General features: G+C 38.5%; 1 protein-coding gene across 1 annotated transcript; it reads left to right on the plus strand.

The window, feature by feature from the left end:
• Positions 1-1,750: 1,750 nt before the first annotated feature.
• Klhl41 (kelch like family member 41) lies at positions 1,751-15,988 on the plus strand. Its single transcript, XM_004857627.3, has 6 exons — positions 1,751-2,955; positions 7,110-7,267; positions 7,390-7,497; positions 11,475-11,660; positions 13,236-13,382; positions 14,155-15,988. The coding sequence occupies exons 1-6, from the start codon at positions 1,846-1,848 to the stop codon at positions 14,264-14,266; spliced, it is 1,821 nt and encodes a 606-aa protein (XP_004857684.2). The 5' UTR covers positions 1,751-1,845; the 3' UTR covers positions 14,267-15,988.
• The last annotated feature ends 1,102 nt before the right edge of the window (positions 15,989-17,090 follow it).

The following is a 17,090-nucleotide window of genomic DNA, read 5'->3' on the forward strand; positions in this document are numbered from 1 at the left end:
GTCATATCTTGGTGTTTGCATCTGACTCACTAATCTTTTCAAATGTTAGGTGTTACATGTGAAGAGAAATGAGTCATTTATTGTTTTAACCAAGGAGCAGCTGTTAGTTTTTTCTAGCATGTTAAAACCTTTAGTGACATTTATAAGTGGAAAAAGAATCAGTGAGCTCTTCTTTCAGCTGTTGTTTTAGCAACTGACAGTACCATTGACTTCATTGTGATGTAAAATAAAAGAAAAAATCTTTACTCATTAACAGAAACCTTGAAGTTTAGAAATACATAATTCCCTGATTAGGGCACTCATTCACTCAACAAATATTTTATGGAGCACTCACACAGACTATGAATGATAGCACTCTAACAGCTCGAAGGAAAAAAACTGTCTTCATGGAGCTTATGTTCTTTTGGACACAATACTACCCCCCCAAAAAAAGAACACCAACCTTTGAAATTACAGTATTTCTGCAGCAGAAATGATCATGTAATTCAGAAAATGATCATGTAATAAACTTTCGTAAAAGATATATTACCTGTATATAAACAAAAGATCGATTCTTTCAAGTGACTTCCACATTTCATAATTGATATGGTATTCTATTGTAATAAACAATTATGATCCCCATTATATGTTTTGTCTGGGGCTTTTGAGGGGGTTGTTTTTTGAGATAGGGTCTCACTATGTAGTTCAGGCCGGCCTCAAACCAGCAATGATCCTCCTGCCTCAGCCTCCTGAGTGCTGGGGTTACAGGTGTGAACCACCATTCCTGGCTAATCCCTATTGTATGTAGTTAAAAAGAAAAATGCCTGTTTCCAAATTATATGGCTAATGTAGTACTTCATTCTGATTTTGTTGGGTTCTGATGATAACATTGTCCTCATGGGACTACTTATCTTTTTTTTTTTTCTGTTTTAAACTTTTTAATGAAAGATAATATTCAGCCCTTAAAATTATAGAATATCTTTAGAGATCATATGTGTATGTGTGTGGATATTTCCTCCCTAGTGTTGACTTTTAACTACTTTTCTGGTCTTGATTCCTTTTTGCCTTTACTCTTTCTTATTATTGTTTTGCCACATCAAATCCTTTAATCAACAAGGCAGGGTGTAAATAAATGAATTTTATAATTTAATTCAGTACTAATTATAGTTTTCCAGCTTAGGAATAAAGGTAATTTAGAATGTCTTAGAAAATTAGCAGTTTCGCTACATTTATTTCACTTCTGGTGGAGATAATCATTTCAAAGTTTTTATAAAACTATAGTATTTAAGTAAACATCTAAGTTTCCTACTTCCAAGAGAAGTAGGGTAAAAAGTAAAAATTTGTTTTGGGTAAAAAGTAAAAAATTGTGTAACTGTTGGAAAGGGAAACTTGCTTATGAGAAGTCAAATGAAGTCATCTCATATTCTTGCCTTTTGCATCAATTCAGGGAACCGAGTAGTTTACCACTGGACCATTTTTAGAGAAGTGACTTATTTTTATGATTCATTTTTCTGTTCAATAAACATTTTCTCATGGTGGCCTTTATAAGCACATCTTCTAGTGCTTAATGTATTTTAAAGCATCCCACATCACTTAAATGTCTTATTTCTTAGCTGTTTTCTTAGTGATTAAAAGTTCCAGTTGTTACTTTCAATCTATAACAGCTGCAAGAATAACTCTTCTTTCTAAACCAGCTCTCCTACATTCCCACTGTTCGAGTTGATGGCTATATTTAGCTGGTGGGATTAAATTGCAAAGGCTTCAAGCTGGGCAAAGCACACTGATCTGCCTTTTTACAGCTAGACCCGTGTGCTGCAAGGACCTAAGGTCTTCAGTGTCCCCTTCCTTACCCAGGTCACCCACAAAATGGATTCCCAGCGGGAACTCGCAGAGGAACTGCGGCTTTACCAATCCACCCTTCTTCAGGATGGTCTAAAAGATCTCCTGGATGAGAAAAAATTCATCGATTGCATGCTACAAGCGGGTGACAAAAGTCTTCCTTGCCACAGATTGATACTGTCAGCTTGTAGCCCTTACTTCCGTGAGTATTTCTTATCTGAAATTGAAGAGGAGAAGAAAAAGGAGGTGGTACTGGACAATGTGGATCCGGCTGTACTTGATCTTATCATCAAATACCTGTACTCTGCCAGTATTGATCTCAATGATGGAAACGTGCAAGATATTTTCGCATTAGCCAGCCGCTTTCAGATCCCCTCGGTGTTCACCGTCTGTGTTTCCTATCTTCAGAAGAGACTTGCTCCTGGAAACTGTCTCGCCATCCTGAGACTAGGACTTCTCCTTGACTGCCCCAGACTCGCCATTTCTGCTCGGGAATTTGTGTCTGATCGCTTTATACAGATTTGTAAGGAGGAGGACTTCATGCAGCTGTCTCCACAGGAATTGATCTCGGTCATTTCAAACGACAGCCTAAATGTAGAAAAGGAAGAAACAGTATTCGAGGCAGTGATGAAATGGGTGCGAACAGACAAAGAAAACAGGGTTAAAAACCTCAGTGAAGTGTTTGATTGCATCCGTTTCCGCCTTATGACAGAAAAATATTTTAAAGATCATGTTGAGAAGGATGATATAATTAAAAGCAACCCCGAAGTCCAGAAAAAAATCAAAGTTTTAAAAGATACTTTTGCAGGCAAACTCCCAGAACCTAGCAAAAATGCGGAGAAGACGGGGACCGGCGAGGTGAATGGAGATGTTGGGGATGAAGACTTACTTCCGGGTTACCTGAACGACATCCCCAGGCACGGCATGTTCGTGAAGGACCTCATCCTCCTGGTGAATGACACGGCCGCCGTGGCTTACGACCCCACCGAGAACGAGTGCTACCTCGCTGCCCTGGCCGAGCAGATCCCCAGAAACCATTCCAGCATTGTTACCCAGCAAAATCAGGTCTATGTGGTCGGAGGACTGTATGTGGATGAGGAAAATAAGGATCAACCTCTGCAGTCGTACTTTTTCCAGGTAAGAAAGGCTTTTTATGTTAGCAGAGGCAGAAAGGGAAGGATGTTTTCACCATCCAGTTGGTCCGTTTGTGGATTATTCAAGATGCTTGCATTTTACCAGAACTGACGTCCTCTTGTAGTCCCCTGCACTTGGACTCCTGAGAGAGCTAAAAATATTTAGTTTGACTGCTTGTTAATATTTAATAAAAGGTTTGGTGAAGATTCTAATTAATATATAACTCATGACTCAAGATTTTCTTTATACTCTTTTACCCACAATATCATGTTCATATAGTGGTTGATTATAATCCTTCAAAGTCTAGTATTTTAGTAAAATCTAATCTTGTACAATCTTACCTGAAAAATAGATTAATATCTATATCTAAATCAAATTATTTCTCCCCCAGATCAGAGTACTTTACACATTACAAAAAAGTAATAATTGATCAGATTTTCTACTTTTTTCCAAGATTCCTTTTTTTTTTCTTTTAATTTGAACTTCTCATAAGTAGCATTTCATCTCTTATTTATGGCTTCTGCCTAAAATATAATTTTGTTGAAAATTAAAAGAACATGTGCATATATTCTACACCCTTGCAGGAACTCTGTCTGCACAAGTGTCATTAATTTGAATTAATTACAATTGGAGGTTTTTGTTTATATTACCATATTTATTTGGATCAGAGGTATACTTAGACATTATTACAACTTAATCTGTTTTGTGAACCACAGGAGTTTCCAGGAAAACAAATCATCCTTTGTAGTTTGTCTAAAGGGCCATTGTTTCATATTTTCAATGTATTCATTTCTGAAGGAATCGGTGCCTTAGTCTTTACAATGCCACTACCAATACTTCATAGCTTATGAGTAACTCAGAAGGTTTTCTTTAGGTCATAGCTAATCATGGCCTTCGGCTTATGGGCACTTGAGTTGCAAAGGCCAAAGATGTGACATGTGGAATGTCATACCGCAGTAACAATAGGCTCTCAAAGTGTCCGACATACTGTACATTCACAAAATACTGCCTTTAACCAGCTTTGTTTCATCTTGAAAAGTGTCATAATAGTACATACAAACCATGCCTCTTAATTTTCAAAGCACCAGTGAAAAATGTCATAAGTATTTGAATTTGGCCCAGAAAGATCCCTAAGCCCTACTTTTATTTTTATTTTTCCCTACTTTTAAATTCATATAAACTGGGGCCAGGGATTTAGCTCAGTGGTTTCGCCTCCTGCTGTGCAAGCGCAAGGACCCAAGTTCAATCCTCGGTACCAAAAAAAAAAAAAAAAATTCATATAAACTGTAGAAAGGGCAAATTAAAAAGAAAACAAAAAGGAGCTAGGAATTTAGCTCACTGGTGCCACACCTCCCTCGCAAGTGCAGGGTCCTGAGTTTGATTTCTGGTACCAAAAAAAGAAAAAGAAAAAAAAAGAAAACAAAAACAGGGCAAATTCAGTTAAAACAAAAAGACTATCAATATATTAAGAAAGTAAGACTATCAAAGCACAGAAAGACAGTAAATAAATGTAAATCATAGATCTAAGGAATAGTTGTAACCATAGAAAACTCCTAAAGTTTTAAAATTCTATTTTATATTTAATTTATATATCTACAAGCCTGACCTTTTGCTTACATTTTATTATCTTCCATCCTATTAGTCCCATTACTTTTATTTGCAGATTCTTTTTTTTTTTTTAGTACCAGGGATTGAACTCAGGACCTTGCACTTGCGAGGCAGGCAGCAGAACCACTGAGCTAAATCCCTGGCCCCCATTACTTTTATTCATATGGCATCTTATTTCTGGCTCAAAATATCTGCTTGAGGTTCTCTAAAGCTACTAAAGCAGCTATACAGAGTTGGATGGCCAACTCCTTGTCACTACTCATGTCTTGCCACTTTTAAAATCAAAAGCTGTAGAACAAGATGCCAGGATAAAAACATCTGTCTGTGGAAGAGGGTTGTGACTCACCAGAAAATATTTGTATGAGGGGCTGGGAATGTAGCTTAGTGGTAGAGTGCTTGCCAGCATCCATGAGGCCCTGGGTTTGATCATCAGCCCTGAAAAATAGAAACTGTATAAGAATTTTGGGTTTTGTAGTTTCCTGTTTGGTCACCTGTGTTTAAAATGCATTACTTTAGGAGTAATCTGACCTTCACTTGTATGCTGTAAATCGATGATGAGAATGTTTTGCCATAGTAAAAGAGGTTTGGTTTTTTTCCTCCATCAAATTAATAGAACAGCACCTGGTTTTGAAGTACTCTGGTTCCAAATCCTATTTTAACAAGGAGGAAAGTAGAACCTAGAGGTTCACATGGCTTGACAGCTCACAGTGAAAGAGGCTGGCAGAAGGCACTCTACTCTGACCTTAAAAAGTGAAGCAAAAAGAGCCCTGGCAGGAAATAGGGCAGGGAGACCACACAGTAGCATGAGAACTGAGCTCTCAGATGTGGGGTTATGTTCCATTTTTTAAAAACAAGCCATCACTTTAGATAGCTTGGATTTGAATCTCACTAAAAGTTCTGTGAATTTGAACAAATTCTTTAAGCATTATGTGCTCACCTTTCTAATCTAGGCCAGGCATGGTTTGCACCTGTAATCCTAGCACTCAGAAGGCTGAGGCAGGAGGATGGAAGTTTGAGCCCACTTTGGGTTACATGGCAAAACCCTGTCTTAACTGCCTGTCCTGGGGACTAAATGAGATTACCTGTTTAAAGCATTTTGCACAAAGCCTGACACATAGCCAAAACTCCATAAATGTTTATTATTACTGATACTATATTATAGAGCACTTTTTTTCAGTGCTGGGGATGGAACCCACTGCTCAGCAAGGCCTCTACCACTGAGCTATATCCTCAGCTCCATATCACTTTTTTTTTTTGGTACCAGGGATCGAACTTGGGGTCCTTTCGCTTACACAGCAGGCAGCAAAACCACTGAGCTAAATCCCCAGCCCTCCATACCACTTTTTTAATCAAAGAATTTTTTTAAAAAACAAAAACATTAGAGATCACAAGTAGATGTTGAAATGAGTGAATCCAAAGCTAACAGTACACACACAGGGTTTAAACCCCTTACATCAACTGGCTTTTGTGCTTTGTTTAATTGAGGTTATGGACCAGTTATAGCGGCTTCCACAGACCCCTTCCATCCCCAGCAGCCTTCTCCGTTCATATATATTTTTCATATCCAAAGAATCTCTATTTTATACATTTTTCTTCTGCAACCTACAAGTGGCACCAGAGAGAACAAATCTGCAGCTGCACTCAGAAAAGTTTTCTTATTTCTTGGTGTCCTAAAATGCAAAATGGAAAACCTTAAATTTACAAACAGTGAGTGCTGCTGTAGATGCAGAATCCCTCATAGAAGGGCCACTGCAAGATTGAAGTAATGGCAACAACAAAAAACTAGCCAAGTTATTTCTTTTTTTTTTTTTTTTGGTACCAGGGATTGAACTCAGGACCTTGCACTTCCAAAGCAGGCGCCAGCACCACTGAGTTAAATCCCCAGCCCCTGAGTTATTTCTTAACAAAATCAAACTAGAGGGAGGATATTTCAACTGACACTAACATTTGCCTGTAGCAAAATAATAAAGCAAAAGGAGGAAACTGAAAATGTGGAGAAGAATGAAGAAAGAGATTGCCTAACATCCCAGTTGTCTGTGGACTGAGCAATAGGTCCAGCTGTCCCGGGTGCTGGCTTGGGAACATGTTAAATATAGCATCCAGGGCTCACTCACACACTGTGCCCCTCCCTTGTGGTGACACCATCTTTCCCCAGTGTTCTCAAAGCATTTTTCATTTTTAATTGTAACTCTTAAAACATATTAACAGTATTATTGATTATCAAAAGTATTGAAACCTTGTTTCAAACCGAACAGGACAAGAGGGAACAAAACCTGTTTAACAACTTCTGGTCATTCTATTTACTCTCTCCTTTCCCGAAGTCGTGAAGATTTTGGTACTTTATATTTTAGTAGGCCAAGTAGATTTTTCTCATTCTTCTTGGTAATTCTGAGCAATAATATAATGCTCTGGGGTTGTAGTTTGACTTGTGAGATCTTGACTATCTCAACAAATTCTAAGCAACATGTAAAGTATAGCATACTTTTTGGCACACTTGTAAGTTTTTCCTACCAAGCTCCACAATCCCTTCTATATGTATTTCTTTTCAGCTTGATAACGTAGCATCTGAGTGGGTTGGACTTCCTCCTCTGCCTTCAGCCAGGTGTCTCTTCGGTCTGGGAGAAGTAGATGACAAAATCTATGTAGTTGCAGGCAAAGACCTTCAAACAGAGGCTTCGCTGGACTCAGTATTGTGCTATGACCCTGGGTAAGTTGGCAGCACCGTACGGTTCCCTAAGCAGTCAGGGTGTGAATACCTACAACACAGTCATATTTTCAGAACCTGGGATTTATTGAAAACATATAAACTCTGTCATCATCTCATTTTAGGGCTGCAAAATGGAACGAAGTAAAAAATCTTCCTATCAAAGTATATGGCCATAATGTGATTTCACATAATGGGATGATATATTGTCTAGGCGGAAAGACAGATGACAAGTAAGTTCTCCAAAATTTCCTTGTGATTTATGTTCAACTCATTTTTTATTATGAAGCTTTCTTCTTCTTTTCATTTGAATCTACATACTGAAACAGGACTTGGAGCTCACCCATCATATTTTGGGGGTAAAATTTCAAAATAAAATTCTGAAAAGTTATTGAGAGATATTATACATGATTTCCAAAGGAAAAGAATTAAATTTAGACGATGTTAAAATAAACATGTAGATACCCAGCACACTGTTAGGAATGAGTATAATACCACATGAAGTCTAAGCATTCTGACAGCAGAAGAGCAGCCCCAAGGGGTGTGATCAGGTCTTTTATTTAGCTGGTTTATAATTGTATTTTACTACATTAAACCAACGGGCTTTCTTATTCTTTAGCCATAAGTATAGAAAAATTGAAATGTTCTGTTTAATGTATTATTTAAAATATATCTACTGGGCCAGGGATTTAGTTCAGTGGTTCCACTGCCTGCCTCACAAGTGCAAGGTCCCGAGTTCGATCCCTGATATAAATACATAAATACATAAATAAATAAATAAATAAATCTACTAAAACAATGGTGCATAGAAAATATTATTTGTACTTTGCATTCATAAGAGAGAATTTAGAAAGTTCAGTGTGAAACTGAAAAGCTTAGCGATTGAAAAGAGGACAATTATCCTTCTGCACCATATCACTTATGTACTCCTCGACAGAGGCAGTGTTCAAAGCAGGCACTGTACAACCAGAACGGACGTCAGACATTCCCTGCCCTCCCACCAGCGCCAGTCTCTTAATGAGAAAACCAGGATGAAGTTTCTTTATCGACCTGACTTGAGTTCTAAGCACTTCTCAGGGGATAGGTAATTAGTGAAGAGGTCTTACAACTCAGAGAGAAGAAACGTGAGTTCAGAGTGCTCCAGAAATCAGTCTATCATGCCAGAAGCCAGTCTGGTAAAATGAACACTTTCAAACTGAGCATGATGGCACATGCCTGTAGTCCCAGCATTCTGGGAGGCTGAGGCAGGAGGATAACAAGTCTGAGCCTAGCCTCAGCAACTTAGTGACTTAGTGAGACTTGTCTCAAAATAAAAAATAAAAAAGGGCTGGAGATGTAGCTCAGTGTGAAGGCCCTAGCTTCAATCACCAGTACCAAAGGACCCCAACCCCAGACCAAACCAAACCACTTTCAGTTTCCATGGTGAGAACTAATCTCTCCCCCTGAAGATTCTGCCTGATTGGGCTTTTCATTTGCTCAGGCTGTGTAATTAATACAGATATCCAGCCCTGGAAGATGAGACAGAGTTATGAATCATAAGGGCATACTCTGGCATGGTGGCATATGCCTGCAGTCCCCGCTATGTGGGAGGATGTCACAGGAGGAACACTTTCACCCAGGAGTTTGAGACCAGCCTGGGCAACAGTGACACCCATCTCGAAAGCAAAACAAAGCAGAAAACACCGAGCAGAGAAGGAATTATAAGGACACAGCAGAAAGGAAGGTCAAATATGGAAATGTGTTAGAAGAGCTGTATTCTAGAGTTGATAACTAATGGTTATTATTCACTTAAAATAATAAATATAGCAAAGAAATAAGACTTTAAACACAATGGTTTTATACAACGTATCTATATTAAAAGACAACGTATTATGAAATTTTCTACCCCCTTTAATTGTTGATCTTTCCATCAAATGAATATTTAAAAGGAAAGTGTATTACAAACCTACCCAGTGCCAGAACTTATTTTAGGCCTTTTGCCTGTGCAAATGGAATGAATGAACCCTGTTAAGCAGGGTCTGACTTTGGGAACATTGGAACTCTGCCAAATGATTGAAATTATTTCCTTCAAGCAGCATTAGTAACTAGGAAACCAATATGTCAGTAAGAAGCATACAAGTCTTGTCAGTAAGAATATATTAATCTTCAGAATATGACTACCAAGACAACACTGCTTGACAAATGTCAAAGTTGAGAACTTTGAAATGAGTCATTATCTAAAAGCAAAGTCTGATGTTGTAGCTCAGTGATAGAGTGCTTAAAAATAAAATAAAGGCTGAATTTACTGGTTAGCACTTATGAGTTTCAAGAACATGGTTTCATATTATGCTCTTATCAAGTTTTCCAGTGATATTCTGTATTAGTCAGCATTCCTGCTGCTGAGACATAATACCCAAACAACCACAATGAAAGGAGGAGAGGTCTAATGTGGCTCATGGTGTGGGGGATTAAGTCCATGGATGGCTGGCTCCAAGGCAGGAACATCTAGTAGAAGGGTGAGGTGCAGTGAAGTTGCTTAGTTCATGGTGGCTGAGAAACAGAACAGGAGGATAGTGTGAGCCAGGAAATGGGCCAGGGACTATATTTTTAGAGATGATGAAAATATACAGTGAATTAAAAATGTATTACAGAAAAAGACATGTTGACATTAGTCCTCCTCAAAATATTCCCCCTCACTGCAAACATGCTTAACTATCATGCTTGATACTTTCCGAAGCAGTTCTGGAAGTTCTCTTTTGTGAGTGTCTTTATGAGATATAATCAAAAGTACTGTGAAGGCTGATGCCCAGTGCCATCCAACAAAAGACAGGCTTATAAGAACATTACTGTGTGTCCTCATCCACCTTAGTCACCACATTTGGCACCTGTGACTTTTGAATCTTTCCCCAAATCAAAATGACCATGAAAAGTAAATGTTTTGAATTGACTCAGGATATTGAGGCAGCCATGACAGTGCAACTAAAGACATTCACAAAACAAGATATCCAGCATTGCTACAAAAAGCACAAAGCTGGGCATGGTAGTGCATACCTGTAATCCCAGCACTGGGAAGCCTGAGGCAGGAGAATCACTGAGAGTTCAAGGCCAGTCTGAGCTACACAGTGAGCTCAAGGCCAGGCTGCACTACAAAACAAGAGTTTGCCTCAAAAAAAAAAAAGCAAAAATAGGATAAATATGTTCAAAGTGATGAGGAGTATTTTGAGGGGAATTAATGGCTGTGTGTCTTTTACTGTAATAAAATTTTAAAGAATTTAAACAGTCACTGTATTTTTCCATCACACCTCATATAGTACTCAAAGTCCATACCTCCATGATCCTTCCAGAAATGTGCCCCGCCAACTCTCTACACAGATGCCAAAGCCAATCAGGTTGACATTTCACCCTAAGCACCATATAAGCACAGTTAAATATTAGAAGAAATGCTTCTATGCCAGGCATGGTGGCACATGTCTATAATCCCAGCACTGGGGAGGTTGAGGCAGGAGGATCACTGTGAGTTTGAGGCCAGCCTGGGCTACATAGTGAATTCAAGGCCAGTCTGAACTACATAGGGAGACCCTGTCTCAAAAACAAACAGGCTGGGGATTTAGCTCAGTTTCAGTGCCTGCCTCGAAAGCACAAGGTCCCAAATTCAATCCCCAGTACCAAAAACAAAAAATGAAAAACAAAAACCAACAAACCAACAAACCAAAAAAAAGCCAAACACCAAACCAAACCAAACCAAAACAAAAACAAGAAGAAATACTTCTACTCCAGATATCTGTTCTTTCATAAGAAAAAAAAATCTCCCAAAAGGTTGGGATGGAATTTTTTGGCATTATGAAATATATCCAGTGAATTAATTAATCACTGGGAATTCTGGACTTTCATCACTCAATTGTGAATAACTTTAAGGAACCATAAGAAATACATTGAGGGGCTTGGGATATAGCTCAGTGGCACGGCACCTGCCTGGCACATGCAAGGCCCTGAGTTCGATTCCCAGTACCAAAACAAAACAGAGAGAAATATACTGACAATGATTTAGATGAGGCCAAGTTTTTCTGCTAGCATTTAGCATACGACACTGTTTTCATCACTCATCAACCCAGGGACTCATCTCAGATTTCTCGTAGTAAGTACTACTGTGAGACACAGAGCCAAACCACTAATGAAGTTGCTTTCAAAAAAGAAGATTGTAAGTGGAGTATTTGTTGTCTTATGTTTACAGAAAGTGTACAAACAGGGTGTTTATCTACAACCCCAAGAAAGGAGACTGGAAGGACCTGGCGCCAATGAAAACCCCACGGTCCATGTTTGGCGTGGCTGTGCACAAAGGCAAGATTGTGATTGCAGGAGGAGTCACTGAAGATGGGCTTTCTGCTTCAGTGGAAGCTTTTGACCTCAAAACCAATAAGTGAGTTGTCTTGCAACAGCATAGAATCACTGTACTTTGTAATTGCTACATTTGAAGCGAAATTGAGTCTTCTAATTAAGACAAGGGGAGGAGAAGGCAAAGAAGAGCAAAGAGGCACAAAGAGGAAGTATTTTCATTAGAGATGATTCTGCTGTCACTGGCGGTAAAACTCCTGACATTTGGTGCACTATGTGTATTTGTAATTTGGAACATCTGACTTCCAAGATATTGTGGGTATGCTCTTCCTGGCTTACCTATTAACATTATGAATACATGTCTCCAGTAGAGTTACTTGATTTCAAATATGTCATTTCTTTAAGGATGAAGAGATCTTCACCTGTTAATGACTGACATTTGTAAAGTATGAATGCTTCAGAAGCTTAATTCCTTTGTGCTCTTTGTAATTCTCTTAGAATTTTTCTTTTTTTCTCTCATTTTCTAGAACTTTTATTTTTATTTACTTATTTTTTTCGGTACCGGTAATCGAACTCAGGTTCTTGCGCTTGCCAGGCAGGCACAGAGAATTTTTATTTTTAAACTTTTATTGACTTAGTTAATATGAAAAGATACTTGACAGATATTCTTTTTTTGGTACTGGGGATCGAACTCGGGTCCTTGCGCTTGCGCAGCAGGCAGAGAAACCACTGAGGTAAATTCCCAGCCCTGACAGATATTCTTTATATAAAATTAGTCATAAATTTTTGAGCTCATACATCTTAATAAGTACAGAATTTTAATACTCCTAGTTTAGCAATGAAGAAAATGTAAAGCACCGTTACTAGACTTTTTTAGATACCATGTGTGCCTCCTTACAAAATAGACTTTGAGGGCCAGGGATTTAGCTCAGTGGTTCCGCCACCTGCCTCGCAAGCGAAAGGACCCAAGTTTGATCCTCAGTACCAACAACAACAAAAAAAGACTTTGATACCTAAAAATCACCAAGGAAAAACATTTACGAAACAAGATTTAAACAATCAACTGGGTGTGATGATGCACTCCCATAATACCACCACTCCAGGAGGCTGAGACAGGAGGACTGCAAGTTTAAGCATAGTCTGAGCAGCTTAGTGAGAACATGTCTCAAAACATAAAAAGGGCTGGAGATGTAGCTCAATGTGAATAGCCTGGGTTCAATCCCCAGTACTACAAAAGAAAGACTTAGGGCTGGGGATGTAGCTCAGCAGTGCAGCACCTGCCTGGCAAGGGTGAGGCCCTGAGTTTGATTCCCAGTACCAAAGGAAAAAAAAGAAAGAAAACAAAAGAAAGACTTAGACAATTATTAAATATCATATTCTTTTAGACTCTCTAATATGACTAAACACTCATGGTGTACAAAGTTAAAAGAATCACCACACAAAATTGTAAATTCTTTGTATTCGTAGTTTTATTCATGTCTATGAATGCTTATATTTAAATACTTTTTTAAATGACAAAATAACACCAGAATGTTGTCTATGATCATATCTGAATTTATACTACCTGCATTTTAAAATTATAGTTTGTTCTAATTGTTCAGTAAGTACATTTGGCATTTCTTCACGTTTTCCACTGACTGGACTTTCCATACATACCTAGGTGGGAAGTCATGACCGAGTTTCCCCAAGAGCGAAGCTCCATCAGTTTGGTCAGCCTGGCTGGGTCTCTGTACGCCATCGGTGGCTTTGCTATGATTCAGCTGGAGTCCAAAGAGTTTGCACCCACTGAAGTCAATGACATATGGAAGTAAGTGCCCCTTGTTCCAATTTCTAGAGCCATGTATTAAATCAGAACGCTGACAACCAATAAACAATTTTGTAGTAAATAATAAGCCAGACTTTCCCAACAGGCAAGCTACTTCTCGGTGGGACCCTGAGCACTGGAAGCCTGGTTGAACCATGGCACAAGCCACTTACTGATCAAGTCCTGCTTCTCGTTAGCCATGAGCTTGGGAAAGACTTCATCTCAGCCTGTTTCTTAACCTGTAAGGTGTGAGCTGGACCGGTGCACCTTTGCGCTCCCTTCCAGCCCTAAAAGTATCATGCTCCAGCATCCAGGAGCGCAAAGGCTCCTACCTCCCACCAGAGAGCAGTTTATTTCCTAAGAAAACACAGCTCTGAAGAAATACTTGACTTCTTGAGCTTTCCGTGGATGGATTCATTAAATCTATTTTGAATCCCATTTAAATTGTCTTCCAATTGTTTGAGGATTCAGTTAACAAAGGCTTTTAAAAAAAGAAAAAGATAAAGAAAAATATCAAAGTAGCAATCCATTTTATCTCGCAAGTGACTCTCCCAAGTGCGACAATTTCAAGTATTACTATTGAACTATTTTAGTCAAATGAATGTTTTTTTTGGGGGGAGGACACATTTTATCACAGTGTTTAGTGCAGTAAGTGTCATGTGGTGGCCAAAGTGCATCCAGGAAGTCTCAGGACAGAAGCCTGTTATGGCATCACATAGTTCTGGTAGGGCACAGGCTTTTCAAAAGCCACTAATTGATTTTTTTCCTCCCTCAGGTATGAAGATGATAAAAAAGAATGGGCGGGGATGTTGAAGGAGATACGCTATGCTTCAGGAGCTAGCTGCCTAGCAATGCGTTTAAACCTCTTCAAACTGTCTAAACTATAAACAAGGTGACAAAGCAGTAAATTGAGATGTGGTTTGTTTGGATAATAGAGCTTTAATTTATTCTATTTTTAAACAGCCTGTATAGAGATTCATGTAGAAATTATTCAATAAGTTATTGTCTAAGAGGTAACAGATTATCAAAACCTCACACATTTGACTCTTCAGTGTAATGATCATAATTTAAAACCATTTTCTAATGAGAAATTAAAGACTCAGTTGAACAAATTATCTCTTTTGTCTCAATCCATGGATTATAAAGTGACATCCTAAATTTGAGTTGTTTACTAAGCCTTCTATTGTTAGGGCACCTCCATCATACTTGCTTTCTGTTACAAATTAATATCTGTTTTTGTTTTTTGGGGTTTTTTTTGGTTTTTTTGGTACTGGGGAACAAACTTGGGACCTTGCGCTTATGGAGCAGGCGCTGGAACCACTGAGCTAAATCCCTTGACCTGTCTGTTACAAATGAAACACATATATCCACTTTAAAAAATTTTTTTTGAATACCAAAAATCTTTCCACATGCCTCAAGTTATGACAGAAATATTGTACATTAAAGACTCCTGCCAGGCATGGTGGCACACCTGTAATTCCAGCACTCAGGAGGCTGAGGCAGGAGGATCACCACAAGTTTGAGGACAGCCCAAGCTACAGAGTGAGTTCACAGCCAGCCTGAACTACATACTGAGGCTGTCTCACAAAAAAAGATTACATGCCATAAAAAGACATTTGGAAATGCTATTTCTCATGTACCATGACTCTCTTACTCTTGTATTACTAGGTTGCTTGACTGAAAGGATATATATATATATATATATATATATATATATATATATATATGTTATATTCCTAAATTTCTCTTTGATGAATTTTCTGCCCAAATACTGGGATTCTAATGAACAAAACCATTTTTTCATTAAGATATAATTCACATATTGGTGTGATCATCAGTACTAATTCTAGAAAACTGTATTTATATCCCAAAGAAACCCTGTAAAAAGGATTATTTTTACAACTTAATGTCATGTCTACATACATCAGCACCCTCTTCCTGAAAGTGTCCTCTATTCTGTTTTTATAGTAAACACATCTTACTTCTTTTCTCTCCCAGGAGTGCACCTCTGGACAGAATTTCCCCAGCCCTTGCCATTTAAGTCTGTCTTATAAGAGCCCCTCCACCCCTTTCTCTAGTAGCAGTTTATCTGAAGAACCTGTTGGGCTTCCAACCTTTGGGATGTACTGATTGTGTATTCATAGTATAGTTTGAATCAGTATGTTTCTTTTCTTCTCTCTCTTTCTTTCTTTCTTTCTTTCTTTCTTTCTTTCTTTCTTTCTTTCTTTCTCTTTCTTTCTTTCTTTCTTTCTTTTTGAGACATGGTCTCTCTATGTAGTTCAGGCTGTCCTTGAACTCACTATGTACTTGACCTCGAACTCATGGACATTCTCCTGCCTCAGCCTCCTGAGTGCTGGGATTACCAATGTGCATCACGATGCCCATCTCAGATCAGTATTTTTTTAATACAGAAAAGCAGTCAAGATTGTACTTAAGAGGGCTGGGGATTTAGCTCAGTGGTTCCAACTCCTGCTTTGTAAGCGCAAGGTCCCGAGTTTGATCCCCGGTACAAAAAAAAAAAAGATTTTACTTGAGATCCAAAATAAAATTAATTTTTGTTAAATAAATTTCCATATTAATGAGAGAGAAAATAAAGCTGTACAAACATATCTGTTTTGTTTGGTTTTGGTTGTTTCTATTTCATTTTTGTATTGGGAATTAATTCCGGGCTCTTCACACTGAATTATATCCACAACTTTTTTTTTTTTATTGGTACATTTTAGGTATACAATATAATGACATTCATCATTGGAAATTTGCATCTTTACATAATCTCTCTTGGCTCTTATTTTTCCCCCTTCCTCTGCCCTCCCTTCAACCTCTCCATACCTCCCTATTTACAGAGACTTTGTTTCCAGTTTTTCATTTTCTCATATTAATTCCATTCCCTTCTTTCCTTTCCCCTGCCCCTCCCACTTCCCCTTCCCCTTTGCCCCTTTTCTTCCTGTTTCACATAACCTATTATACATTTAGTCCTTATTTACACTTTCAGTTTCTCACACTAGAGAAACTATTCTGTATTTACACGTGTGTCCTATTTATTTCACTTAACAGTATCGCCTCAATGTGCATCCATTTAGCTATAAATGTCTCTACTTTCTCATTTTTTATCACTGAATAGTACTCCATTTTATTAAAAAACCACATTTTCTTGATCCAGTCTCCAGTTGATGGGCATTTGGGCTGTTTCCAAGTTTTAGCTATCACAAACTGTGCCGCTATGAATATGAGTGCACATATATCTCTGTGGTATCATTCTTTTAATTCTTTGGGGAAGATACCTACCAGGGAAATATCTGGGTCAAATGGGACTTCCAGTCCTAGTTCTTTGAGGTATCTCCATACTGATTTCCACAGTGGTTGCACCAGTCTACACTCCCACCAGCAGTGGAGCAGGGTTCCTCTTTCCCCACAGCCCCGCCAGCATTTGTTATTGGTTGATTTCATGATAGCAGCCCTTCTTTCTGGGGTGAGGTGGAATCTCAGTGTTGTTTTCATTTGCATCTCTCGAATGACCAGTGATGTTGAACATTTTTTCATATGTTTATTTGCTATTTCTACTTCTTTGTCTGAGACACAACCCTTTTTTTACTTTTTGTTTTTGAGACAGGGTCTCACTAAGTTGCCCAGGCCAGGGTCATACTTGTAATAGCCCTGCTTCAAGCCTCCCAAAGTACTGGGATTACAAGCGTGTACCATCACACCTGGTTT

Source organism: Heterocephalus glaber, unplaced genomic scaffold, assembly GCF_053883595.1.
Source record: "Heterocephalus glaber isolate CG9 unplaced genomic scaffold, H.glaber_assembly_v1.0 deba00000347, whole genome shotgun sequence".
In the NCBI taxonomy this organism is placed as follows: Eukaryota; Metazoa; Chordata; class Mammalia; order Rodentia; family Bathyergidae; genus Heterocephalus; species Heterocephalus glaber.